This window comes from Lontra canadensis, unplaced genomic scaffold, assembly GCF_010015895.1.
Source record: "Lontra canadensis isolate GAN:19392208 unplaced genomic scaffold, GSC_riverotter_1.0 scaffold88, whole genome shotgun sequence".
Classification (NCBI taxonomy): domain Eukaryota; kingdom Metazoa; phylum Chordata; class Mammalia; order Carnivora; family Mustelidae; genus Lontra; species Lontra canadensis.
In genome coordinates, this window is record NW_022631082.1 from 7,822,096 (window position 1) to 7,847,708 (window position 25,613).

At 55.0% G+C, this 25,613-nt stretch overlaps 1 protein-coding gene and 1 pseudogene across 1 annotated transcript; one reads left to right on the plus strand and one right to left on the minus strand.

The window, feature by feature from the left end:
- The first annotated feature begins 1,345 nt into the window (after positions 1 to 1,345).
- Positions 1,346 to 25,613, plus strand: TECR (trans-2,3-enoyl-CoA reductase). The gene is made up of 14 exons (XM_032835928.1): positions 1,346 to 1,466; positions 22,563 to 22,613; positions 23,261 to 23,312; positions 23,632 to 23,676; positions 23,769 to 23,872; positions 23,950 to 24,065; positions 24,157 to 24,262; positions 24,367 to 24,439; positions 24,535 to 24,578; positions 24,653 to 24,710; positions 24,795 to 24,883; positions 25,246 to 25,291; positions 25,376 to 25,504; positions 25,544 to 25,613. Exons 1-13 carry the CDS (start codon positions 1,452 to 1,454, stop codon positions 25,501 to 25,503), a joined length of 927 nt encoding a protein of 308 aa, XP_032691819.1. The 5' UTR covers positions 1,346 to 1,451; the 3' UTR covers position 25,504; positions 25,544 to 25,613.
- LOC116854207 lies at positions 21,467 to 22,746 on the minus strand (annotated as a pseudogene).

The following is a 25,613-nucleotide window of genomic DNA, read 5'->3' on the forward strand; positions in this document are numbered from 1 at the left end:
GGGGCAGGGTCTGGAATGAGGAGAAAGTAGAGAAGGTGAGGGAGTGTGCCAGGTGCTACTAACTCTGTCCTGAAATCTTGAGTGTGTGCAGGAGGCCGTGTGTGTGTGTGTGTGTGTGTGTGTGTGTGTGGTGGCATCCAACTTCCCCAGCCTGCTCATTACAAATAATCAAAGGAGCAAAAGCATGGCATGACCCCAGACCAGCACTGCCCAGTAGAGCCAGTGCGACGCAATTCAGACAACCACAAATGCAAGCCAGGTCTGTGATTTTAAATTAATTAATTAATTTCAGATTTTATTTATTTATTGGAGAGACAGAGGGAGAGAACACAGAGGGAGAGGAAGAAACAGATGGGGCTCGATCCTAGGACCCTGAGATTGTGACATGAGTCTAAGGAAGATGTTTAACTGACTGAGCCACCCAGACACCCTGATTTTAAATGTTCTAATAGGCATTTTAAAGAAGTAAAAAGAAAGGAACTTAATTGTAATAATCTACGTTAATCCAATATATCTAAAATATCATTTCAACTTTTAATTAACATAAAAGGTTATTAATGAGGGTTTTGTTTTTTTTTTTACATTCTCCTTTTTATACTAAGTCTTTGAAATCGGTGCGTGTTTTACCTTTACAGCACATCTTGATTTGTACCAGCCACGTTTCTAGGGCTCACTAGACGCATGGCCAGTGGTGACCATACTGGATAGCACAGGTAGACAGGTGTGGGCTCCTGGCCTACGGGGCTGGGCTTGCACCCCCCAGAATGGGGCGAGGACTCAGTTTGTAAGTTGGGGGATCCCCCGGGGGCTTTTCGTCATACATGTCCCCTTTCTTTCCCTCCCATTCATGGCAGATGGGGGTCCCCTCGCCGGAGAGGCCTCTCCATCCAGGCGCCCCAGCACACGCCCCCAGCACCTAGCCCTTTCAGGTTGCTCCCCATAATCTAGGGGGCTGCCCACCTGGGAATTCACACAGTCGTTCCCCCCGCCATGCGGATGCTGTCCTCCCTGTCACTCAACTTTTTGCTCCCGCCCCCAGCTGTAAGGTAACCGTCGCTTCCCTTGGTTTCCACAGCGACGCCACCAAGGGGCGGGGAAGGGGCGCGCGGCTCCGGGGCCCCATTTTGATTGGTGGGTGGCCAAGCAACCTTTCTGCTCGTCCCCGTCGGGCCTGCGCTCCTCCCCCTCGGTGTGTTCCGCAAGCTGGTTGGCCAGCCTTATGGCGAGAGCGGCTAGTTCTTGCTCAAGACCAGCCTCACGGGGCGGGGTCGAAGGTGAGCTCCCCGCGCGCTGATTGGCTGTTAGGGGCGCGCGCGGCAGGGGGGCGGGGCCGACGCAGAACCGAGGTTAGTGTCGCGCGGCCGTCGCGAGCGCGTGGAGGAGTGTGTTCCTTGTTGCGCGCAGGTAGTCAGCAGCGGCAGCAGGCGCAGTAGGGGCTGTGTGAGGGAACCATGAAGCACTATGAGGTAAGGAACGAGGAAACCCGCACTGAGCGGCCGCCGCAGATTAATTCCTTTTTCTTCTTCGCGGGACCATGGGACCCCCTTTCTGCTCCTTGTGCCCCAAAGGGCGACCGGGACGGCGCAGGCGCAATGGGCGCGCGTTGTGCCCCGGGCCACTCGTAAATTGCAGTGCGCATGTGCAAAAGGGTATTTATAATTCTGCAACCCAGGCTCTTTTGGGGTTTCTTTTTCTTGGGGGTCTCTGCAGGATCCGGGAGACTGGCAGGTTCCTTGCAGCTCGCCCAGCGGGGTGGGACAGACTTGGCAGGGGAGGAACAAAGTACGGGACGCTTGCTCCCGATTCGTGGGTGTGTTGTACAAGCTTGCACCATGCCATCTCCTCAGGTTTAGTTAGGAAGGGGCTTTGCAGTCACCCTTCTCCGGCACGAACTTTGGACCCCTTCCCTCGATCTGGACGTCCCCGAGAAGTTTAGGCGGTGAGGGAGGTGCAGTTCCGGGTCTGGCCCCCGCCGAGCAGCAAAGCTGATCTTGCTCTTTGGTAATCTAAGAGATCATCTCAGTCAACCCCTGCACCAGGGAGAAATCTCACGGCCACAGCCATCCTGGAAGCCCAGGTCTTCTGACTCCTAACTTGGGCTTCTTTTCCCCCTTAAAACGAAGTCTTCTGATGCGCCTAGCGACCTAACTAATAATATAATATTAATAACTTAATTATTTGATCATTACTGACTTTTAAGTAACATTAAGTAATGAACTGTTATTTAAACGCATAATAATAATTCAGTTTGGGATTATTCTTGTGCTACGAGATTCTGTTACTTTATTTTGTTATTCTCACAGGCCTCTGAAATTGGAGGCTGTTACTATTGCCATTTGTATAGGTGAAGAAATAGTCTCAGAGATGTCGAACGATTTGCCCAAAGGCCCCCAGATGGTAAATGCAGAACAGAGAGATGAATTCAGGACTCCAGAGTCTTAGTTGCCAGCTCCTAGGCCATGCTGGTTCTCAAATGAAAGTTAGCAGGTAGAGATAATCTTTTTTCTCTCCTCAATTTAAAAAACCGTCGCAAAATACACATAATACCAAATTTACCATCTAATCATTCATTGTAAGTGTCCTGTTCAGTGGCATTAAGTACCTTCACATTGTTGTGCAACCCTCACCATCTATACAGTTTCAGAATTCTTTCCTTTTGATTTTGCAAAACTGAAACTTTGTCCCATTTAAACAGTAATTCCTTATTCCGCATTCTGCACAACCTCTGCAACCACCATACTGCTTTCTTTTTCTTTTTTTTCCCCTTCCCTCCTTCCTTTTTTTTTTTTTTTTTTTTGGGGGGGGGTAGGTTCCACACCCAGCATGGAGCCCAGTACTGGACTTGAACTTGTGACCCTGAGATCAATACCTGAGCTGAGATCAGGAGTTGGACGCTTAACGGACTGAGCCATTCAGGCACCCACACCATATTGCTTTCTGTCTCTGTGAAGTTGACCACATTAATAGTCTCACATATAAGTGAAAGAGATTCCCTGTTTTTATTTACAAGTTGAATACCACTACCTGGTTTGTCCCTTTTATAATTATTATTTTTAGTAATTTACCCAGAATCTTTGAAACATTTATCCCAGAAGTTCTCACTCATTTTTGACATAATACCAAGAATGAGGAGGTAGAATTCAATAGTCTCTGATGTCCCATTCAACTCTGTGGTTATAGAATAAAGTTGTAATCTAGTTTTTCCTCTCAAACTCTCTTATAATCCTAGAGAAAAAGCTGCAGTTCAAAAGATGCAGGATGGAACATCCATGTGACATTTTGCAAAATGTAGTTTTAGCTTTCTTACTTAGCAGTCAGATAAAGTAAGCCTCTGAGGACCCTTGACATCATCACTTTTGTTCCAGAAGCTGAGAACAGCCTGAGGCCCATGGTTTGGACTGGAGAACATGTTCTACTTTACTGAAATCTTTTCCCTCCCAAAAGGAAGGTGGAGCTTCAAACCCACTGTTCAAAGTGACCTTGGAGGGGCACCTGGGTGATTCATTTGGTTGGGTGTCTGATTCTTGGTTTTGGCTCAGATTGTGATCTCGGGGTTGTGGGATAGGCTGCCTGCCTCTGGCTTCATGCTCAGCGTGAAGTCTGCTTGTCCTTCTCCCTCTGCTCTGCACCCCCTTCTTGCATGTGCACACTCTATCTCATAAATAAACAAATGGATAAAATCTTTAAAAAAAATATTAAACAGGGCACCTGGGTAGCTCAGTGGGTTAAGCCTCTTCCTTCAGCTCGGGTCGTGATCTCAGGGTCCTGGAATCGAGTCCCGCATCGGGCTCTCTGCTCAGCGGGGAGCCTGCTTCCCCCCCCCCCCTTCTCTCTGCCTGCCTCTCTGCCTACTTGTGATCTCTGTCTGTCAAATAAATAAATAAAATGTTTAAAAACGACATTAAACAAGCAGACAAACAAAATCCCCAAAGTGACCTTGGAGAAAAAAAAAAGTTAGGTATTTAGCTGTGTTCTCAATTATTCTTCGCTAACATTTGCCAAGTAGTGTCTGAGGTGATAGCTATAGTTTCTGTGTGGGAGGAGCCCTTGTCTCCCGGCCCAGTTTCACAGCAAACAGATTAGTGTCACTCCAGGTGTTTGTTGCAGATCAATAAAAGTAGCTGGGGTGCTTTCACTCACATTTAACAGTTTGAGTAAAAGTTTCAGTGATCTACATCAAAGAATATATTTCTATTCTGGATCTTATGCATCCTTCCACCTCATCCACCCCAAGTGACCCCCCCTGTCTATTGAGGGCATAGCCTCCCTCAAAAGACCTTTGTGGCTCTGAGAGAGACCTCGAGATTATGAGGTGCAGTTTACAAAGGATAGAAGTGATGCTTGAACCGTATGAGGTGTGTCAGGTGTCATGCAGTGAATTCATGAGGGCTCATGTCTGATGTTATGGCAGGTAGGGTTCCAGCTGGAGGGGAGATTTGTTGCTGTTTCATTTATAGTTTAGCATCATTGCCAGTCTCCCCTCTGTGATCCGGGAGGAAAAAGTATCCCTTCAGCCTCACTGAGATGAAGCAGATAGAACAGGTCACCCTTGGGACGTGGCTGAAGTCGTTTCCTTGGAAGGCCAGAGCAGGCCTTGGGATTGTCTTGGGTTCAGAGCAGGGTTGATAGGAGAACTGCTTATCCTGCTTATCCCAGGCTACAGGATATATATTTTTTATTGCTGTTTTTGTCATTGCGGATGGGAGGTCAAAGTAATGATCCCAGTAGTAACTGGAGAAACAGCTGCTGCATCTTGTAAATGAGCCTGTTAATTCCTGGGAGGATCAGTGCCTCGCAGTCTCCTTGAGCTTAGATCACTGCCCATTCCCTTTAGCTGGGTACATGGAGATGAAGCCTCATCCCCTTGGGAGTCCCTGCTGCCCTCATTTAGGATCTTCCACCCCCACAAAAAGGGTAATTCTGTTGGTGCTTATTTTGCAAAAAATTCCAGACCAACATGGTACCCTGCCTGAGGCAAGTTTTGTTTCAGCTTTCTCTGCAGGAATAAGTGTGTGAAAGTTCTGAAAGTAGAGTTCTGGTCCAGAACTCTATTTAGAGTCAGAAAATTGGGCAGGAGAGGAAATATTAAGGAGAAAGTAGACTGACCTGTCATTGTGTTATAGGTGTGTGGCCTCTGGACAGGCCTGGGGTGGAATCCTGGCTCTGCCACTTAGCAAATGATTATGTGACCAGGACAGCTTGATTATCCTCTTTGAGCCTTTCTGTGACTGCTCCTTGAGGGCAAGTGAAACCTATGTAGTTGGGAAAGCAAAGGCCAGTATTAAAAAACATTACGAAATTGCAGGGAATCTATCATGAAAGGGTATACGTAAAATGCACAATTCCATTATATGAAACAAAATCTTGTTTGATTACCCAGTCCTTTAATAGATCTCCAGACATCCTGTTGAGTGGAAAAAAGCAAGTTGCAAAAGATTCTATACGTTTAAAAAAGTACCAAATGAGCTTTATATGTAATGTTCGTGAATATGTACATAATAAAAGGATAAGTTGCAGTTAGAGGTCAGAAATATGTGGGAATTACACAGAGGAACCATTGCTTGGGGAAGGAGGGATTGGGGAGAGAGAGGTTGGGGAAGGCTTCAGCTATGTCTTTTATTGGGGGGAAAAAGGAATCTAATGTAAATATCTATTAAATCTGGGAGATGGGGTCTTGGGTGTCTGCTATTTTTTATACTTTTTTTTCTTGTGAATTCTTGTGTACTTTTGGAATAGGTGAGGGGTAATTAGGGTTTTCTGGCCTTTTGAACCCATTTTAATGTGTGCGTCTCTTTGACTTTTGTACTTTGTTTGGTGCCTGTCTGCAGAAAGGTGTAGTGTTCTGACACAGGGACTGCTTGGTCATTTCACTCTCAACACCTTTCTGCCTGCTGCAGCGAAAGAACAGGCCTTCCGAAAGTGCCTTTGGGATTGATTTTGCATTTGCAGATAGGCTGCGATGCTGGTTGTGATCCCCTCTTCTTGGGCTGGATAATTCTGCTGGATTAATAGCAGGGACAGGTCACATTTATTGTGTCCTTCCAGAAACCTAAGAGGTTGGGTACTCTTTGTCCCCTCATTTGTGGATAAAGGACCCGAGGCCCAGAAGGGTGAGGGAACTTGCCCCAAGATCACGTCGTGGTAGAGACAGGATCCAGACCCAGGTCTGTCTGATTCCTCATCCATAGAAGAGGAATCAGGTGGGCACGAGTATTACTTCTACTTTACAAGTAAGAGAAACAAATGAAGGTGCAATGTAGCGGGGCTTTAGCCCTGAGTTTGGCTGTTTTGTTTCTGGCCCTGCTGATGCTTCCAGAGGCTGCTGGTGGCAGGGCTGGGCTGGGCTGTTCCATTGTTCTAAGAACAGAACATCCCTGGAGGGAGAATGGGAGGGGACACTGTGGGATGCTGACCGAGGTTCTGCCTTGGCCCTAAAATTGGATGGACTTGCCCCCTCTGGAATTCTAGAGGTGAGAGTTCGATCAGTACTGTCAAGCCTGGAAAACCACGGAGAAGTTTAAAGACTTTTCTTTTGTCGGTGTGCTTCAGGCCAAGAGCCTGGGGTTGGGAGGGGTGGGGAGAGTGGGGGAGTATGCGGGGGGGGGGGGGGCTTGGGGGGGGGGGGGGGGGGGGGGGCGGGTGGGCGGGGCCTAGGCAGAGGAGGGGAGGTGAGTGGGAAGATCTGAGTGGTGGGAGTGGTGGGTGTGGGTGCGAGCTGGGTGGTGGGACTTCCTTGAGCCTCTTGAATAGCAGGTTCCTGAGGAGAGGTTAAGTGGAGAGTTGACAGCCCTGAGTGGGGACTGTGCTAGAAGGGGACTCAACAGCACGGTTGGGTTTGGTTGGGAATCCCTGTGCTTTCACTGACAGGTTTGGCCAGAGACCTGGGGCTGGTTGGTTGAGTTCAGCCTCTGTCTTAACACCTTCTAGCTGATGTTGCCAGTGACGGCTGAGGAGGTTTTAATACCCAGGGACAGCCAGAGCATCATCGTTGTTGTCAAGCCACTACTAATGTAATACTTATTCTTCGTGCTTTTTATTTGTTAACTCATTTAATCCTCATAGTAAATATATGAGATAGGGACTCATCTTGTTTGACAGATGGGGAAACTATGACAAAAAAGTGAAGCGAAGTGCCCTTGCTCCCACAGTGAGTGGCATAGCCAGGGTTTCTGCTGGACCAAAGTGGGCTTCTCTGTGGGTGGGCCCTGGTGCCTGTGCACTGAGGAAGAATGAAGTATGTGGTTGGGAAGGACATGTGGTCTTTGGCGGCCACCACGTCTGCCCTTGGGACAGACACTTTACCTGCTTGAGCTTGTGTTCTCACCCAAGAAGGCAGAATAAAGACCTCTATCTCGGAGGGCTACCTGCGGGGTGTAAAGTGCCCAGCACACTTTGTGGCCCGCAGTCAAGATACAGAGCATTAGGTGGTTAAGGACAAATCATCGGACAGATGGTCATTCAAATTATCTGAAATGCTTTCCGCATGTGACCTCTTTCGAATGACTTCAAACTTGCCTGTGAACAGGCCATGAGGCTTGGTTCATTGAACATGCTGCTGGAGACGGGTTCCTGCTAAATAACGTGCCCAGAAGATGGAGGAAGAAGCCCGTGATCAGTCTCGACACGCTGTCACACACGCTTGAAGTCCCGTTTTGGGACGATCTACTCTTTCGCTATGGGAAGATCCCTGGCCTAATGGAATCACAGTCAGAACCCACTTTTTGCCTTATTGTGACCAAGAACCATCCCAAGAAGTGGGTGCTTCAGGTGGGCCTGGTTGTCTGATGTCAGTCATAGCCTCCTCACTCAGAAGCCAGCAGCTTCTGTTCTTGCCACGCCCGGCCATGCCCCGTCCCCCCCGCTCCCCTCCCCCTGCGGCATCCGCAGGGGCTTCCCCCATGTAAGTAGGAGGATCTTAGCACTTGTGGCTCAAAACCATCCCTCAGAGACTTCTTGGCGCCTTCTGTCCCCTGCTGTCCTCATTCATCACTACACCTCTGTTTTTCATCTCCTCAAACACCCGCAGCCACATTCCTGCCCTGAGCACATGCCTGTTCCTCAGCCAGAAATGCTCTTCCTCTGCTTTTCCCTGGTCACTCCTTACTGTTGAGAGCTCAGCTTCAAAGTCATGCAGAGAGGCCTCCCTGGACCATCCTCCCTGCACCATCCTACCTCTGCCCCCTTTCCTAGCACCCTGTTCCTCTCCTTCTGGCTGTGGTTGCGTTTTCATCTGGGTACTTCACGGTCAGGCTGTGAGCTCTGTGAGGGCAGGGACTCCTTGTGTCTCACTCCTGCAGCTTCCCCAGCATCTGGCCAGTGCGTCCTTGTTGAATGAATGATGGGATGAATGAATGCATCTTCTCCTTGTGGTCAGGCTCCTGGAGGGCCAGAGGGTGAGTGTGGGGCTGCTGCTGGGACGTGGCTGAGGATTGTGTCTCACGGGTTGAGCTGAGCCAGTCCTTAGTGGTCCTGATCGGGGGAAGCTGGCTTCTTATGGCCCATTCGCCTCGAGCCGCAGGTCCCGCCCAGCCACGTCATCCTGCTCCTCCTCACACTCGCTCTCACCATGAGTTGCTGGCGCTGCGTCTGTCGGTGGCCTGCCCCTGGCCGCACAGGGTGCCAGTAGGTCGTGCTGGTCCGAGTGTTCTCCTGTTGCGGGGTTCCACTTGTCTGCTTCCGTCTGTCATTTACTCATTCATTTGTTCCGGCGTTTTTCTCTCTCCTGTCCTGCACCAGGAATACTGGGCTGAACTAGCCACAGCCTCTGCCCTCAAGGTCTTTCCATCTAAGCTGAGGCCCGAAGGAGAAGGTTTTTAGGGAAGGGATGAAGGGCAGCAGGTGCCGAGGCCTGGAGGCCAGACTTTGTGGGTGTCCCATGTTAAGGGGTGAGGTCAACAGGGCAGAGACCTGTGGACTTTATCCTGATGGTGATGAAGTCCCTTTTCTGTTGATTATGCCTAAGAGTTAAAATTTTTGGAGGGCGGTTTATTTTTAAGTCCTTGAGGGGCCCTTGTGTTAGGTTTTTGTTACGTAAATGCACAGGGTAGTTTTTCCTTATTACTGACTAATGGGTGGTGGATGGTGTTTGGGGCTCCCCCACCCCGCCTCCTCTAGTCCCGTGGTTCGTTAGAGATGGGCCGCGAGCCTTTCCCAGCCCTCTGAGGGATAAAGGGCCTCTCAGTAGGTCACAGTGACTGGCATGCTGGCACAGCCCTGTCCCTGTCCCTGTCCCTGCTCGAACCAGGCTCTTATGTAAGCTGTGTCCCCAGGCCATTACGTGGGCCCTGTAGACTACAGGGCTTGTGTCATTGTCTGGGTCCTTCTTAACTTTGTTTTTCCTTCTTAAAGGGACCAGGGAACACTGGCTGGGGCCATGCCAGTTTGTGACGGGGCCCATGGGAATGGTTCCTGTCTTTGGGGTGGGGGCAGGTTGGCCGAGTTTGGGGGAGGGTGGTTGAGCACTGGCACTGGAATGTCAGCATCAGGAAGCAGGTTGAGCTTGAGGGGCTCACAGAGCTGGAGCCTCCACTCTTCTTGTGGGGAGCAGCTGTTTCCCAGGACCCCTCAGGAGTCTGACTCCCGTTGGGGGGAGGTAGGGTTAGGGAAACATATCTCTTTGTGGGGAGTGGGGGTGTATCAATCAGAATTCTTGAGGAGATACATGTAGTCTGAAACAGTATGTTGTTGAATACTATTTACTGCAGAGACTAAAGTCGAACTAATCTCCTGGCTGGGGATGGGGATCCGCCCTCCGTCTACCGCAGGGCAGGGCTGGGTTGAGCTGTGCAACCCCTGTCCTGAATACCAGTGTTTCAGGAGAGGTGGCTTTGCCCTTTCCATCTGGGAATCCCGGTCATTCAGGGCTCAGCTTGAATGTCCCCTCTAAGAAGTTCCCCCTGACCCATCCAGGCCACACTCACCACCCTGGGGCCTTTCCTGTTTCAGTTCTCTGCACGTAGCACTGAGCACCTACTGACAGTTTGTGTGTGGGAGCCCCTCGATCTCTGTAAGCCTGGGCCCCTGGCGGGGGCTTCAGCGCATACCTTGGAACGAGTGATGATGCGCATGTCTGTTAGAGACCCTGGCCTACAGAGCAAGGCACAGGGCAGGCTCAAGCGCCTGATGCACTGCCCCCCACCCCCACCCCCCACAGCACCGCAGACCGATGATGAGCAAACACCCTTGCACGCTTGGGTGTGTGGCTGCTCCTCGGGACTGGCAGTTCCAGTGGGCTCCTGGCCTGGGGTCATGAAGCTGCTCACTGCTCATCTTTTGGCACTCTGGAGTTTGACCCTTCCCCCCCCACCCCCTTTTGTCCCAGAGTTACCTGAATTCTGAGTTTTCATGTAAGGATAAGGTGGGGATCCCATGGATAGTGCTAAGCCACAGACCAACAGACCCAGGCAGGGTCTGAGGAGTGGGCGTAGGGACTGTACTGTCTGCCACATTCTGGCTCACCTGGGGTGTCAGTGGATGGCACACAGAAGTGCAGTCATTGCCAGTCTCCCTGACTAGGCCTGGGAACATGCACCCTGGAGAGAGAAGGCACAGGGAAGGACGTGCATACAGAACTCCTGGGTTCATTCTCCCTTGCTTCATTTTACTGCTGACCCGAGGGGTGAATGGAGCCAGCAGAGGCCTGTAGGGCTCAAGGTGGTGCTCACAGGTAATGCTGCAGGTGGGAAGACAGCCAGGGGGATCTTCCCACACCCCTCTGTCAACTGCCAGAGCCAAGCTTTTCCTCTTAATTCACCATTCCATTTAAAGATGCAGGTAGGCCTGTTAAACATTCCAAAAACCCTGTACTTCTCTGCTGACATCCTCTTGTTACTGCTCTCCTCCCTCCATACCATGGTGCAACAGGAAAAGTTCCTTAAGTTGGGCTGCATCTTTTGATGGAGGTGTATGTATACATCTCATATTTTCCTATGTAGTCCTCCCTCGCGCCCCCAACCCCAACTGGCGACTTGGTTTGAGTCAGTGGTGTCTCAGGATCCAGGAATCAGAGTGTCTTTTTCCCTACTTGGCACTTCTGTGCCCTAGTCCAGGCTCCACTGAGATCTCTGGCCTGGGTTGTTTCTGAGACTCACTGCTGTGTCTGCTTCCACACTTGCCCCTGGCAGCAAGAGGGATCTTTCTCAAAACCAAAGCAGGTTGTGGCACTCCAGCGACTTCCCAGAGTGCTTGTCTGGGCCTCCCTCCACTCCAGCCTTCTCCTCAGTTGCTCACCCTCAAGTCCATTCTGCTGCAGCCCTTTCATGTTCCACAGTCCTCCCAAACTGTGCTGCCTCAGGGCCTTTGCACTTCCCACAGGGAGCCTCTTGCTGGTCCTCCCTTTGGCTTCATTCTAGGTGTGGCTCAAATTTTACTTCCTTAGAGAGGCTTTCTGTGACCACCTCCTGTGGTGCTCTGGGCCCACTGCCCTGCTTACTTTTCTTCACAGCACCTGGTGTATCCTGACCTTGAGTTAGGTGATAGATGATTTGCCCCTGTTCCCCTGAGCATGAGCAGGTCCGGTGGGGGAACATGGCCACTTAGCTGTGGCCACCATTCTATCCCAGCACCCTGGAGTCACACATAGGTCTTTCCATTCATCAAGCTCAGCACCTAGCACTGGCCCAGCACATCGAGGGGCTCAGTAAGCATTTTCTGAGAGCATGAAGGGGAACTTCTCAGTCAACAGAAAAGCCTTGTAGAACTTCCAGAAGACCCCCACCCCCAAACTTCTGCCTTATGTGCTTTCTCAGTGAGCTGGAGTGCTCCGTGGGGGCTGTTAATGGGTATTTCAGACTAAATATCCAAACCTGAGCTCCAGATTCCCCCTCAAACCTGCTTTTCCCCATTCCTGTTAATGGCACTTCCAGCCTTCTGATCACCCTACTCCTAGGCTGTTTGACTCTGCTTGTTCTCTCATGCCTGGAGTCCTGAAGTCAGCAAATCTGTAGCTTAGCCTTCAGAGTACTTCTGGAATGCAGCGCCCCCCGTCCCCGGCCCATGTCTGGGGTCGGCAGACTTTATCCATGAAGGGCCAGATGGTAAATATTTTTTTGGCCTGTGTGGGCCATTCAACCCCTGTGACATCTTCTCAATTCAATCATTTTGAGAAAAGCAGCTCTAGATGATACATTAAACAATGAGTGTGGCCATGTTCGATACAACTTTGTGGATACTGGAACTTGGAATTTCATGTAATTTCCACATGTCAAGATCTCTTAGCTTGTACAAAAACAGGCGGTGGGCCAGAATTGGCCCGTGGGCCATAGTTTGCCGACCCCTTGGTATAAGCCATCTTTTATTTTAGTTTGATATTGTTGGGCTCCCTGCTTCCACCCTATTCACCTATAGTCCGGAAGGATTCTATAAGTCAGGTCATATCCCTGCTCTGCCCAGAGCCCTCCAGCGTTCCCATCTCACTTGAAATAGAAGCCAAAGTCTTAATGTGGCCTCTGAGACCCTGCACAACCTGCCACCTTGCCCCATTCCCCTTCTTGCTCACTCCTTCCAGCCACACAGGCCTCTGCACTGTTGCTTGAACACACCAAGAATGCTGTACCTCAGGGCCTTTGCACAGGCGCTTTCTCTGCCTGATGCTGTCCTCAGATTTCTCAGGAGCTCTTTCCTCCAGTGCGTTCAGGACTTGTCTCAACGTCTCCTCTGTAGGCCTTCCGTGATCACTTGATATAAAACTGCACACTCCCCCTTCCCCTCTCACTGCCTGTCCCCTTTTCCTGTGCTGCTTTCCCTGGGGCAATGGCATCTTCTAATATTATATGTAACTTTATTTATCTTTGTCCCCCCCAAAAAATGTCCCTTGCACATGGGCAAGGATTTAGATCTCTTTCCATAGCTGAATCCCCAGAACCTTTAACAGTGCCTGACATGTAGGCACTGTTCAGCCAATATTTATGCACTGAATGAATGAGCCTCAGTTTCCCCAAAATAAATTAATAGTAAAAGAGATAATTTGTGTTGAGAATATGTCTGGCACATGGTGAGCCCGCAGGGGGCATTAGCTGTTGGCTGTGTTTGTAAGGCTGGCCCTGGGGATCCTAGAGTGGGCTCTTCCAGAAGAGCTTCCGGGGTGGACTAACCTGCCTGCCCCACTGGGCCAGAAGTGCTGGACGCAGGTTGGGGGTCGGCCTGGATGAACTCCTCCTGCTGCTCCCATCAGCTTGTGTCTGCAGGGCTGTGTCTCCTGCCTCGTCCGGCCTCTAGGCCTGATGGCACCTTCCTGCTCAAGAGATGCGGAGACCAGACATGGTCACCAACCTCAACTGGCCAGGCAGTGCAGGGGTGCAGACCTGGGCCATCCCCCGAGGGTCTGGGGCCAGGGACAGCCCTGGAGGAAGAGCGTTCAGTTCTAGGGCGCAAACACAGATGGGGTCCTGCCGCTGGAGCTTGTAGCCGGGGCTCACTGGGCTGGCGACTTGTACTCCCGAGCCTCATCCTCCCTGTGTTATGAAATGGAGTAACAATGGCAGTCTGACAGGGTCAGTGTGAGCTTGTGATGGCTGGGGGCTTGGTGTTCCCAGCCCCAGGGGGCGGGGCAAGGAGGGGTTGGGGAGCCACTATGGGAAAAGGCTGGGGCCCTACTGGAAGGGGCCGGGCCTGCTGAGTCCCTCAAGGGATTGATGTTAGGCTTCTTCCAGGGGGCAGGGCCTGTTTGAGGAAGGCAGGCCTGCTTGAGGTGGCTGTCCCCATCAGTCACCTGGGAGCTTTTGAAGCTGTGGGCGCCGGCTCCCCCGTCGGAGACCCTGTGCTGCTCCTAGGTTGCCCCGGCCAGCGCTCCTCAGCCGAGTCACATGAGCGGGCAGGGTTCTGGACCGTGGGGCAGAGCTTCTGCCACATGTGCCACGAGACTCATCTGTGTGAGGTCCTCTTTCTCACATTCCCACTGACCAGATGGAGAAGCCAAGTCTCAGTCAGGGAAGGCTGGGCTGCCTTGGGCCTCTGCAGAACTATGTCTTGCTCAGTGTTGGGAACTGCTCCCTCCTAGGCCTTGCTTTTCCATCCCTGATGGCCTCTGCCCACCACAGGAAACCGTGCGGGAAGCATTAAGACAGCTGCTGAGCCTGCCTGGGCCCTTCCCTGAGATGTTAGAAGGTGACAGGCCTTTTGCCTTGGTACCCTGAGTGTGCTGGGGCCACGGGAGGCTGAGGCCTGGGGAGGAGCAGTCTCAACCCTTGGGGTCCCTGTGGGGGCACTCCTGGTGGAGGTGGCATGTTCTGTAGGGTCTGGACCTTCCAAGACTAGTGTGCTGGAGTTGGAGTGTCAGCAGGGAGGGGGGTGCCTTTCAGATAATCAGATCCAGGGGCCCCTCTCCCCCTTTCCCCTGTTAGCAGTTAACCCTGCTCTTCAGTGTGGCCGTGGTATTACATCGTGCCGGTGAGTGGGGGCTCTGGGCCCAAGCAGGCGGGTTGGCACTGGCTCTGGCACTTCCTGGCTCTGTGCCTTGGGGGAGGGCCCACTTGTTTCTGAGCTGCCTAATGGGGGTCACAGTCCTTAGCTTTCAGACCGTGTGAGGCTAGGTGTGCTATGCACGTGAAGGTCTTTGCGTAGTCCTTGGCACAAGTAGGCATCTGATAGACGTTACTCCAGAGGCACTTCCAGATGGCACAGGCCCCAGCAGCTCTGCTCTGGATGGGACAGCACTCCCTGGAGGCCGGAGAGATGCGGCCCGTGCCGGCTCAGGGAGCTGCGTGGGCTGTGGGGGCCAGTGAGCAGCTGGTCAACAGGCCTGAGATCGAGTCCCTGCCATGTTGGTTCAGTGTCCCCTTCAGGTGGGGCTTTGTGTGGTTGCAGCGACCAACCTGGGGTCACACAAGCACCCAGAGAATGCTCTCCAGGATGCTGCTGGGCTGCATGGGGCTCTGCCAGCTTCTCTTGGCCCCCATCCCAGAGCCTAGGGATGTTGGCAGTCACACACTGACTCCTCTTGTCTGGCCAGTGAGGGTGGGAGATGGAAACTGGCTGGTTGAGGGCCTGGGAGTGGGTCAGGGTCTCCCAGCCTTTCCCAGCCTTGGTGATGCTCTGTTCCTACCAGGGCACATTGGAGAGGCTGGTGCAGCCGCCCTGTGCACCTCAGAAATGGGGTCATGAGCTGAGGCCACTGGGGAAGGAGGTATTTCTGGCGGAGCAGGTATGGCCTGTGCTGGCTTCTTGGCAGCTGAGCCCAGGGTCTTCTCAGCTACCCTGGCATGAACAGTGTGACTTTGATATTTCTGGAAAGTGGGAGGGAAAATGAGCTGCAAGTCTCGAGTTGCTGAGTCCAGGCAAATGTGTCCAAGCCTCTGCATCTGTGAAATGGGTGAGTGGGCTGGGTGCCCTGCTGCTTGAGGCTGGACCTCCGTCCTCTGGGTGCAGCAGCCCTTGGACCCTGAGTGGGGGTCTGTGGGGGCCATGAGTGCCTGGGCCAGTCAGCTGAAGGACCTGTCAGGACCTTTGCATCTTTGCCTAGAGTCCTAAGTTGCACTAAGCAGGGCTTGCACCCACAGCACCCCTCTTGTGCCCTGGGCCCAGGAGATGTCACCCACCAGGGCGCACACTCCCTCACAGCCCTGGCCGCCTCGCACAAGATGGCCCAGATGCATGGCCCTTTCCTGGCAGGCAGACCCCTGTGGGGTCCCAGAGAGCCTGCTGGAGGCAGGGTGTGCTGCCTCGTGCCATCTCTCCGCGGGGCCCCTGCAGAGTGTATGCTGGGTGGGGGTGTGGCCCCAGAGGCCTGTTTGTGGCAGGCACTGGCCTTCCTTGAATACACAGGAGTGTGCATCTGGGCTGAGGTGGGTGTGCCCCTCACCCTTTGGAACTCAGCTTCCTCGTCTAAGAAGTAGCGCTCACAGCCCCTGCTTCCTCGGCCGCTGTGCAGTTTGAAGGGGAGGATGAGGGGAGGGGCCTACGAGGCTGCTGCAGCTCCAGGCCTGCTGTTCTTGACACAGACCTGTTGGGCAAGTCCCATCTTAGGAGGCACAGAAGTTTCAGGTGTGTAAGTGGGAGTAGATGAGGGCGATCTGGAAGCCAAGGCGACCCTCAGGCCTGTGCCTGCCCCTTGTTCCAAGGGGCCATGGGATGTGGACTCTGCCCTGAGGCCTCTGAGTCTTGTTCGCAGATGGGAGGGGACTGGGGAGCAGTGGGCCTGGCTGTGTTGGTAGGGATGGGGACACTGAGGCTTGACTGAGGGACACTGATCTCCTCCTGGGCTGCAGGCCGTGTGGGCAGTGGTGCCTGGGCCCTGTGTGCCTGGGTTCCCCAGCTCCTGCAGGAGCAGGATTTGCAAAACTTGGCTCTTCACACATGGGCTCGGGTGGTGCCTACTCCTCCCACTGCCCCTCCTTCTGGGGCTCAGGTCAGAAACTTCAGCCTCCCCCCTGTTCCCCTTCAGATCATCAGCAGACCCTGTGCTTCTGCCTTTACAGTCTGTCCAGACTCCAGCACTTTTCACTCCCCCTTTGCCACTTCCCTGCTCCCGTCCACATTATTGCCAATTCCCAGGGGGTGCCTGCGAGTACCTGATCCCCTCCTTCCTCTATTCACAAACCCTCCCTGGCACCCACCTCACTCTGGGTAAAAGCCAGAGCCCTCCCTGTGGCCCACAAGGCCCTTTGTGACCTGCCCCATCCCTTCCATGGCTTCATGTTCTACTTTCTCTTGCTCACTCAGTTCTGGCCACCTGGGCCTTCCTGCTCCTAGACGTGCTAAGCACGGCCCAGCCACAGGGCCTTTGTACTTGGTGTTCCCTCTGCCTGGTGTGCACAGTTTGTTCCCTCACGTCCACTGGCCTTTGCTCAGATGCCCTTTCCTCAGGGAAGCTTTCCCTGACCGCTGTGGAAATTGGTCTTCCTCCCCCCACCCTGGATCCCCTGCTCCATTCTGCTTTTCTCCACAACTGTTGGTGACAGAACATGTCACTGTTGTCTGTCCCCTCTCCCCCACAGCATGCACAGTCTGGGGGGCCGTCCTGTGAAGGCATGAGCTTGGTTTTGTTCACTGCAGTGCCTGAGATGTGGGAGGAAGGGAGGCAGGAATGAATGGATGTGGGACAGTGGCTGCCAAGACCCTCTTAGCTAGTAGGTGGCAGAGCCCTAACTAGTGCTCCCTCTCTTGGTCCTGTCCTGGTCCCATCCTGCCCCCATCCTGCCCTGGAGTTGCCAAGGCGGGGCTGTCTTCCGGCAGGTGGGAGTGGAGTCCACGGCCACAAGGGGGCAGTGGAGAGCAGGGCCGCCTCCACAGCTCAGCTTGGGAACCATAGTAGGGACAGCACTGCAGCCCCGCCCCTCTCCCGCTCTGGGGTCTTGCTATAGTTAGGGTTCCCAGATACTGTCACCAGCTGGATGGAGCATTATCACACCACCTCTCTGACCTTGGAGTCCTGTGGTTGGGCCCCTTCATGGCCTGGTCAGGATTATTTGCCTGTACTATTTGCCAGTATTGGTCTAGTACTATTTATTCTTCACAGGATGACTTTTAGGCTGGGCGAGTTTATGTACTTTTTTTTGGTTGTTAGTAGCTTTGTAAATCTTATAGTAATCCTGTGAGATGGCAGGTGGGGGCAGCCCACTTTATAAATGAGAAAATGGAGGCTTAGAGAGGTTGAATAACTTGTCCAAAGCCACACAGCCAGGAAATAGGTGTGTCTTTTTGACCTCAGAGCCTGGGGAATGTGCTAATGGCCAAGAAGACCCTTGAGCCTTCCTTGTGAGGGGGCCATTGGGCCTGTGGTAGTGCCTCTCAGGGCCCAGGCCATGTAGAGCCTGTCAGCGTGGATTCCCTTCTGTGTTGGGATTGCTGGTGAAGAAAGACAGCAGGGTTCCCCAGGAGCTAGAGCTGGCTTGGTTACTGACCCTTTCCCTTGGTGAGCAGTGCCCCAGAGCCTGGGAGGAGGGTCCAGCTGTAGAATGTGGGGTCCCCCAGGGTCGCTGGAACTGGAGGGGCATGTCTGTGGGCCTCACAGAGGCTTCTCTGGAGCTAGGTCCTGGCCTAGGATAGGGAGAGCTCCAGGCAGTAGCTTCCACCCTTCTGCTCTGGGGTTTGGCAAGGTGGGCATGGCTCCTTGGCTTGTGGTAAAGGCAGAGCAGGGAAGGGCCTTGGCTCAGAGGGTAGTGGGGAGGGAGCTTTAGGTCCTGGTGTGTGTGACCTTGGGCAAGCCCAGTTGCCTCATGCAGGTGTTTACTGAGCCTAGCTCCTTGCTGGGCTGTTCTGGTTGCTGGGAAATGATCGAGAAGAATCCTTGCCCTCGGGATCTGGTATGTGGGAGTTGCTATTCTGAGGAAGGACCTCACTTGGGAATTTGTCTGAAGGCCCGAGGATGTGAAGGAAGAAGGCCTGTAGGGTCTGGGGGGCAAGGAGTCCAGGTAGTGGGAACAGCATGTGCAAAGGCCCTGAGCCTCTCCTGTAGTTGCATAACTGCTCTGCTTTCCCACTGCTCTGGGTTTCTCATCTGTTAGATGGGGTTCATCCCTGAGTCTTGCCCTGGGCATTAGTACTGGCTCAGAACAGGGCTAAGAAAATGTCACCCCCATTTCTGCTAGTGCTGTGCTGATCTGCAACATCTTTTATTTCCATGAAGACAGTGAAGGCCATGGGCCCTGCTGCTCAGCAGTGGCTCTGAGGGCTCCTCTCCAGGCTGGGGAAGGTTGCAGCCTGGTCGCCACGGCTCTTTTAGGGTGGGCTGTGTCCCCACCCTTTGTCCTGCTCCTTCTCCCCACCCCCCCATGCCCTGACCTCGTGGCATGCCACGAGTTGCTCTTGGCTGGACCCTGGAATCTCAGGCGCCTGGGTGAGAATTCCTCCCAGGCTAGTGGAACTGTCATCACAGAGCCACGCTCCCGTGTCTCAGGCCAGCACGTTTGCCCTATCCTTGTCCTCTGTGTCCATTGTGCCTGAGGCTTTGGAGCCACACCCCTTGCTCGTGGTCAGTGCTGGGACCTTGGGCCAGTGACCCTCCTCACCCATCTATCAAATGTAATACCCCTCCTAGTTAGCCCTGCCTCTAGCTCTCTTAGGAGGGCAGATCTCTCCTCCTTTCCCCTGGCCTATCTTCTCCCCAGGGATGAGATTTGGGCCCGCTACCTTCCCTTTTGTGCTCAGGAACTCTGCCTAAGGGCTGTGCTTGGCAGTTGCCTGTACACTCTGACTTGGGCTAGGCCTACCCTGGGTTCCCATCCCAGGCTGGCGTCAGGCCTGGCAGGCGAGTATGTGTGTGTGTGAGAGAGAGCGAGGGAGCCGGGGGAGGGAGAGAGAAGCATAGGACATGGGAGGTATGCTCAGCACAGGGCGGGGGGTGGGTTGGCAGTAGGGTGGAGAGGGGTGCGGTGCGCGGGTAAGCTCTGGGACTGGAGCCTGGGAAGCACAGGACCAGGTCCTCTATGTTTCGGCCCTCGGTGTAGGGGTGGGTGGATGTGGGTGAGGAACCCTTGCTGCTCCCTGCCCTGGGACCTGTTTTTAGATGGGTAATTGGGGCCTGTTTGTTAGCCCTCCTCTTAAAAATGATTGAGGTGAAATTCACATAAAATTAACCAGTTAAAAGTGAAAATAGTTCAGCAGCATCTAGTATATTCACAGTCGGTTGCCCCGCTGCAGCCACCATCTCGATTTAGTTGCAGAATATTTCTGTCATCCCTAAAAGATACCAGGTTCTCGTTAGGCAACTTTCCTCACTGCCCTCTTCCTAGCCCCTGGCAACGCAGTCTTTCTGTCTCCTTGTGTCTGCCGATTCTGGACACTTTACATAAATGTGTGACTCTGTGTCTGCCTTCTTTTACTCAGCATAACTTTTTTCTTTTTCTTTTCTTTTTTTTTTTTTTGGCCACCTAGCATAACTTATTTCACTTTTTATTTTGGAATAATTATAGATGTATGGGGAATTGCAGAAATTGTACAGCGAGGTCCTGTGTCGCACTTCCCCTCACCCCTCAGGGCCTTTCAGACCTCCTCCAGGGCAAAGGCTGCAGGGTCCTGGGATTTGGGGGCAGGAAAGTGGCCCTGAGCAGAGGCAGCCCTCACCCTGGTGGGTTGGGCCCCTGGGTGCCGCCCCAGGGGCCAGACTTACCTCTGGGAGGGCGCAGTCTCCTCTCCTCCAGCCTGGGACTGGCCTGGGCGCGTCTGTGGCTGCGGCTGCGGGAGTGTGCCCCTCTCCCGGCCACCCCTCCCGCCACCCAGCTTCCTCTCCCGGCAGCCAGTCGGGGGCCCCCGACTCTCCCTGGGACCCTGGTCTGGTGCCCAGGTTGGGGGAGAGGGTAGGATTTCAGCCCTCCCCCAGCAGCTGGCCAGCAGGGAGAGGGGCTGGTTGTATTTTAAGCTATTGAGTGGTTCAGCAGGAACTCGGAGGCCTCCTCTCCCAGGAGGCGCAGTGCTGCCTTCCCGCCCCACACGGGCTCCAAAGGCATGTGGGCACTGCCCCCCTGGGACCCAGGAACTATTAATATACTTGCAGCCACGGGGCAGGCCCTATGCCTGCCCAAGGCCCTGCTATTCTAGCCCTTTCTGGCACATTCTGCATGTGCCCCTTCCCTTTCCCATAAGTCCCCTCGGTGGGGCCTGGCACTCTGGGCAGTAGGACCGATTTTCTTTTTCTGGCCCTTCTGTTTGGTTTTGTTATCTGTGTGGCTCAGAGGGGCTCAGTAACATGCCCCCCAAGCCCACACAGCCGGGCAGAGCCTGCAGTTGGCAGTGGGCTCCCTCCATCTGGTGCGGCACCAGTAGGCTGCATAGGCCAGGGGTGGGTGTTGGGCCCTCTCCTGTCCATGGTGGGGGGCAGGCATAGTGTATGTGGGCCAATAGGCCGACATGCTGCCAGCCACTAGTGGGGCTGGGATCTGCACCCAGGCCTGTGCCCTTCCCACCGGGTCTCCTCATGCCCAGTCTTAGGGCCCCAGGTTTTGGGGCCCTGTCAGGCACCATGCTGGTGCTTCACTCGAATTGTCTCGTGAGACTTACAGCTCCTGGAGATACTTGCCTTCCTACCTGCCCCCTGCTGAGGCTCAGAGAAGGGAGGGTCTAGTCACCCAGGGACTGCACAGCAGGGCCAGACTCAGTCCTGTCCGCTGCCCACCACACCTCCTGTCATTGGGGGACGGATAAGGGGAGCCTTTCCTTCTGGGGGTGCTGGCTGCAGTGGGCCCCTCTGCCTGGGCTGTGGATGGGGGCTGTGCCCTCAGAGAGCCCTGGCTGGGGCCCTGCCCTGGGTTTCTGGTCCTGCTCCTTTTCCCATGCTGCCTTTGACTGAGGCTCTACTAGGCGTGGGAAGGATTCTCAGCACCTGCTGGCCAGTGGCTGACTTGAGGTCAGACCCAGCCCTGTCTGCCATGGCCCCATGTCTAATAGCATCTGTGCCAAGCCCTCCACGGGAGCACTTGGGCCTTTTGCGATCAGCTGGCCATTGCTGGGCCTCCCCCCAGCTCCAGCAGTTCACGTGTTCACTGCTCCTCTTGGTCCTTCTGGTGCCTTCTCTGACCTGCTAGGGATGAGTGGGTCAGATTCCCCTGAGGGCTCTCTCCCTGCCCAGCTCTGCCCCACTGCTCTGCTACAGACTGGTCACTCTCTGGGGGCTCAAGCAGAGCAGTGGGGTGGGGGGTGGCCAGGCTCTGTGCTCTGGGCTTTGTGGGGGTTAGGGCCTAGGTAGGGGTGCTGTGTTGGGTTGATACAGTGGGAAGGCTGCCCCAAAGGTGGCCTTGAACAAGGCCTGGGTGGACCTAGTGAGAAATGAGTGGAGAGGGAGGTCAGGGAGGCAGGGGCCGAGGGCTCATCAGTCCAGGCTCAGGATGCTAGCTGGAAACCTCCTGGTTTCCTGACCCTTTCCATACTTGGGGACAGGTTATCTGCACCAATAACTGCGGAATCTGTCACCTCCCTGGGAACATAAGTGCACAAGGAAAATAATCCGCAGCGTCTCTTACAGCTCAGAAGGGGAAATGGATGATCTATCTCTCGGATTCTCAAAATAGCTGGGATTTCTCCAAGCCAAGTGAACTCTGTGGGCTGGAGCTGGGCGCTGGGGCTCGGGCTGACTGTGGGCCATTCACCCTCCTCCGGTGTCTGAATCCACCCTGTACTGGGCCCAGTCGGGAGGTGCCTCTGTGCCTGCCTCAGGGTCTCCCTGCCCCCTTGGAGCTGTGTCCACTGGAGAGCCTCACTTTCAGGGGTCCCAGCCCCCAGGGGTTGCCCCCAGGTGGTGTGTGGCCCGGCTCCTGGGGGGCTGAGTCTGGGGCGGTTTTATATTTAGCTGGGCCATGGCTGCGGGGCACTCGGGTTACAGCGGCACAGAAGGCAGCGGTGCCAGGGCAGGCGCGGGCTCCCTTCCAGCACCGCGGCAGAATTTGATCACGCCGGCCCGGCCCGGCCCAGAGCGCTTGGCGTGGGGAGGTCCGCGGTGGGGGCTGACAGCCGGCAGCTGGGGCCGCTGGCTGCGGTGGGCAGAACAGGGCAGCATGGACCTGAACATGAGCATGGTGGCCCGGGAGGCCAGCCAGGGCCTCGGCCCGGGCCCCAGCCTCGGCCTCAATGGCCTCCCCCGGATCGCACCCACCAAAGTGACCAAAAAACCTAAAAAGGCCGTTCTCTTCTTCGAGGTGGAGATTTTGGACGCAAAGACGCGGGAGAAGCTTTGCTTCCTGGACAAGGTAGGACCCTGGTGCCGGCTGTACTGGGCCAAGGGCACTGGGCCCGGGTCCCTATTCCTTCCTGGGGCTTCTGGTTCTGAGATGGGAGCTGTCCAGCTGGACCCTTTGTGCCCCTCCAACCTGTGTTTTGACTCCCCACCTGCTCCTCAGGCATACAAGGGACACTGTCCCCAGGCCTGTTGCTGCCAGCTTGGGGTGGAGTGGGCATCGATGGCCCTTGGGTGTGTCCAGGAGCTGGCTCCTGGTGGGAGGAGGCGAAGCAGCCTTGGTGGACCCTGTAGGGCTTTGGGGCCTGGGAAGAAGGCGGGAGTTCTGAGACCTGCCGCAAGGAGTTCTGGTCCCTAGAGGCCTTCTTTCTGAGGGAAAGTGGGTGTGGGTGGAGTGAGGAGGAGAAGCAGAGAAGCAGGCCCGGTGAAGCAGGGGTATCCTGGCCGCCTTTGGTAAAACCAAGCCTCAGGCCTACAGTTACCCCACTCTGGTAGGGCCCTTGCTGTTCCTTTCGGCCATGTGGGGGAGGGGTGTTTGGACTCCACCCGTCCCCCTCCCATAGCAGCTTCCTAGGCCCCCGGTCCAACCCCCTTATCAGGAAGGGTCCTTGATCATACCCCACCCTGCCCCAACTTCTTTGCGGCCTGTGCTTCCTCCAGGTGGAACCCCATGCCACGATTGCCGAGATCAAGAACCTTTTCACCAAGACCCGTAAGTCCAGGGCCCATTTGTGCTGCCATCCATGACCCCTGGGTGGGACCCGATTCTGCACTCCTCTCCCCCAGGGTTCTGCAGAGATGCCCCCAGTGTGGCCCAGGTTTCTTTGGCTTGCCTGGGGCAGGTGTCCCTGCGTGGCCATTGGCAGGAATGCCCTTGCTGGCTTTCGGAAGGACAACATCCTGCCTCTGCCTGGGCTGTTTCCAGCTGTGTCCCGGAGGCACAGGCTTCAGAGCCCTTGTTCCAGGACTGGAGACATGGGGTCCCTGGGCTCTGCTATGCTGTGTGCTGTGATGCCCTGCTCTCCCCACAGATCCACAGTGGTACCCTGCCCGCCAGTCCCTCCGCTTGGACCCCAGTGAGTACAGCTGTCTGCTCGGCTGCCCCTAGGCTCCTGGGTGGCGGTGGGCAGAGGTCTGGGCAGCCCTGAGCCCTGGCCTGTCTCTGCAGAGGGCAAGTCCCTGAAGGATGAGGATGTTCTGCAGAAGCTGCCTGTGGGCACCACGGCCACATTCTACTTCCGGGACCTAGGGGCCCAGATCAGCTGGGTGACGGTGAGTCCCAGACCTGTTCGTGGCCTCCTCTTCTGTCAGCCACGTTGGGGTGACTCACCTGCTCCCCATACCCTCAGGTCTTCCTGACCGAGTACGCAGGGCCCCTCTTCATCTACCTGCTCTTCTACTTCCGGGTGCCCTTCATCTATGGCCACAAATACGACTTCACGTCCAGCCGGCACACAGTGGTGCAGTGAGTGGGGTCAGGTGGAAGGGGGCAGTGGGGGAGGGGGGAAAGGCCTGCTGGACCTGCCCCAGCTGAGCCAGCTCCCCGCCCCCCCCAGCCTCGCCTGCATCTGCCACTCATTCCACTACGTCAAGCGTCTGCTGGAGACGCTCTTCGTGCACCGCTTCTCCCACGGCACCATGCCCTTGCGCAACATCTTCAAGGTGAGTGCCCTGGGGTACTCCCCACCCCCCGCTCCCTGCTGTGGGACATGTCCTGTCCCACCCTCTGCTGGGCCAGGCCTCATCCCAGCCCTGCTTGCTTCCAGAACTGCACCTACTACTGGGGCTTCGCTGCCTGGATGGCCTATTACATCAACCACCCTCTCTACACACCCCCCAGTAAGTGGCCTTGGACCTGCCCTGCCCCACCCTGTGAGCCTCCCACCCCACCGGGCTCTCCCCTCATATGCCTCCCTTCTCCGCTTCCCCTTCAGCCTACGGAGCTCAGCAGGTGAAACTGGCGCTCGCCATCTTCGTGGTAAGCAGGCCGGGAGGAGGGGGAATGGGGTGGGGAGTCTGGGGGGCTCCGGGCTGACCCTGCCGCTCCAACAGATCTGCCAGCTTGGCAACTTCTCCATCCACATGGCTCTGCGGGACCTGCGGCCGGCTGGTGAGTGGCCTGTCCCAGGCAAAGGGTGGTGGTGAGCGGGCTGCTCGAGAGGGTCTCACTTGACCCTCCTGTCCTGCCTGCCAGGGTCCAAAACCAGGAAGATCCCCTACCCTACCAAGAACCCCTTCACCTGGCTCTTCCTGCTGGTGTCCTGTCCCAACTATACCTACGAGGTGAGGGTCTGCCCTGCTCTCCTCTCCTCTCCCTCTAGGGGCTGGGGTCCCACCCACATGGAGGGGGCCAGCCCCTAATAGAGGTGCCTGGCTCCGTAACTGCTTTAGCCATTTGGAGCATATGGGGATGGAAAAGCTGGGCTTTCTGGGTGTTGGGGCGTGGTTAAGGCATCTCTACGGGGCTGGGGGCAGTTTCATAAGGTTCCTGTTTACTCAAGGCCTCTCTGGCACTGGAGTTTGGTCTCCACCTCCTCGCTCTGAAAGGGTTGGGGGGAAGAGTTGGCCCCGGGGGGGGGTGGTGACGAGGCCTCTGCAGAACAGCAGGCATTGCTCACCCTCACCCCTGACCACTTTCCCCACAGGTGGGGTCCTGGATTGGCTTTGCCATCATGACACAGTGTCTCCCAGGTGAGCCCACTGTCCCTTGCTCCTCGGGGCCCAGCCCACTAGGGCTCTGCAGCCCCTCCCTGACGCTCCTGTTCTGCCCCACAGTGGCCCTTTTCTCCCTGGTGGGCTTCACTCAGATGACCATCTGGGCCAAGGGCAAGCACCGCAGCTACCTGAAAGAGTTCCGAGACTACCCGCCCCTGCGCATGCCCATCATCCCCTTCCTGCTCTGAGCTGCTCCTGTGTCCTGGGCTCTCATCCCTCTGCTCTGACGTCATTCTGGGGGAGGAGTAGGGACTATGCTCTCCAGCACTTGGAATAAAACCTGCCTTTCCCTGACAAA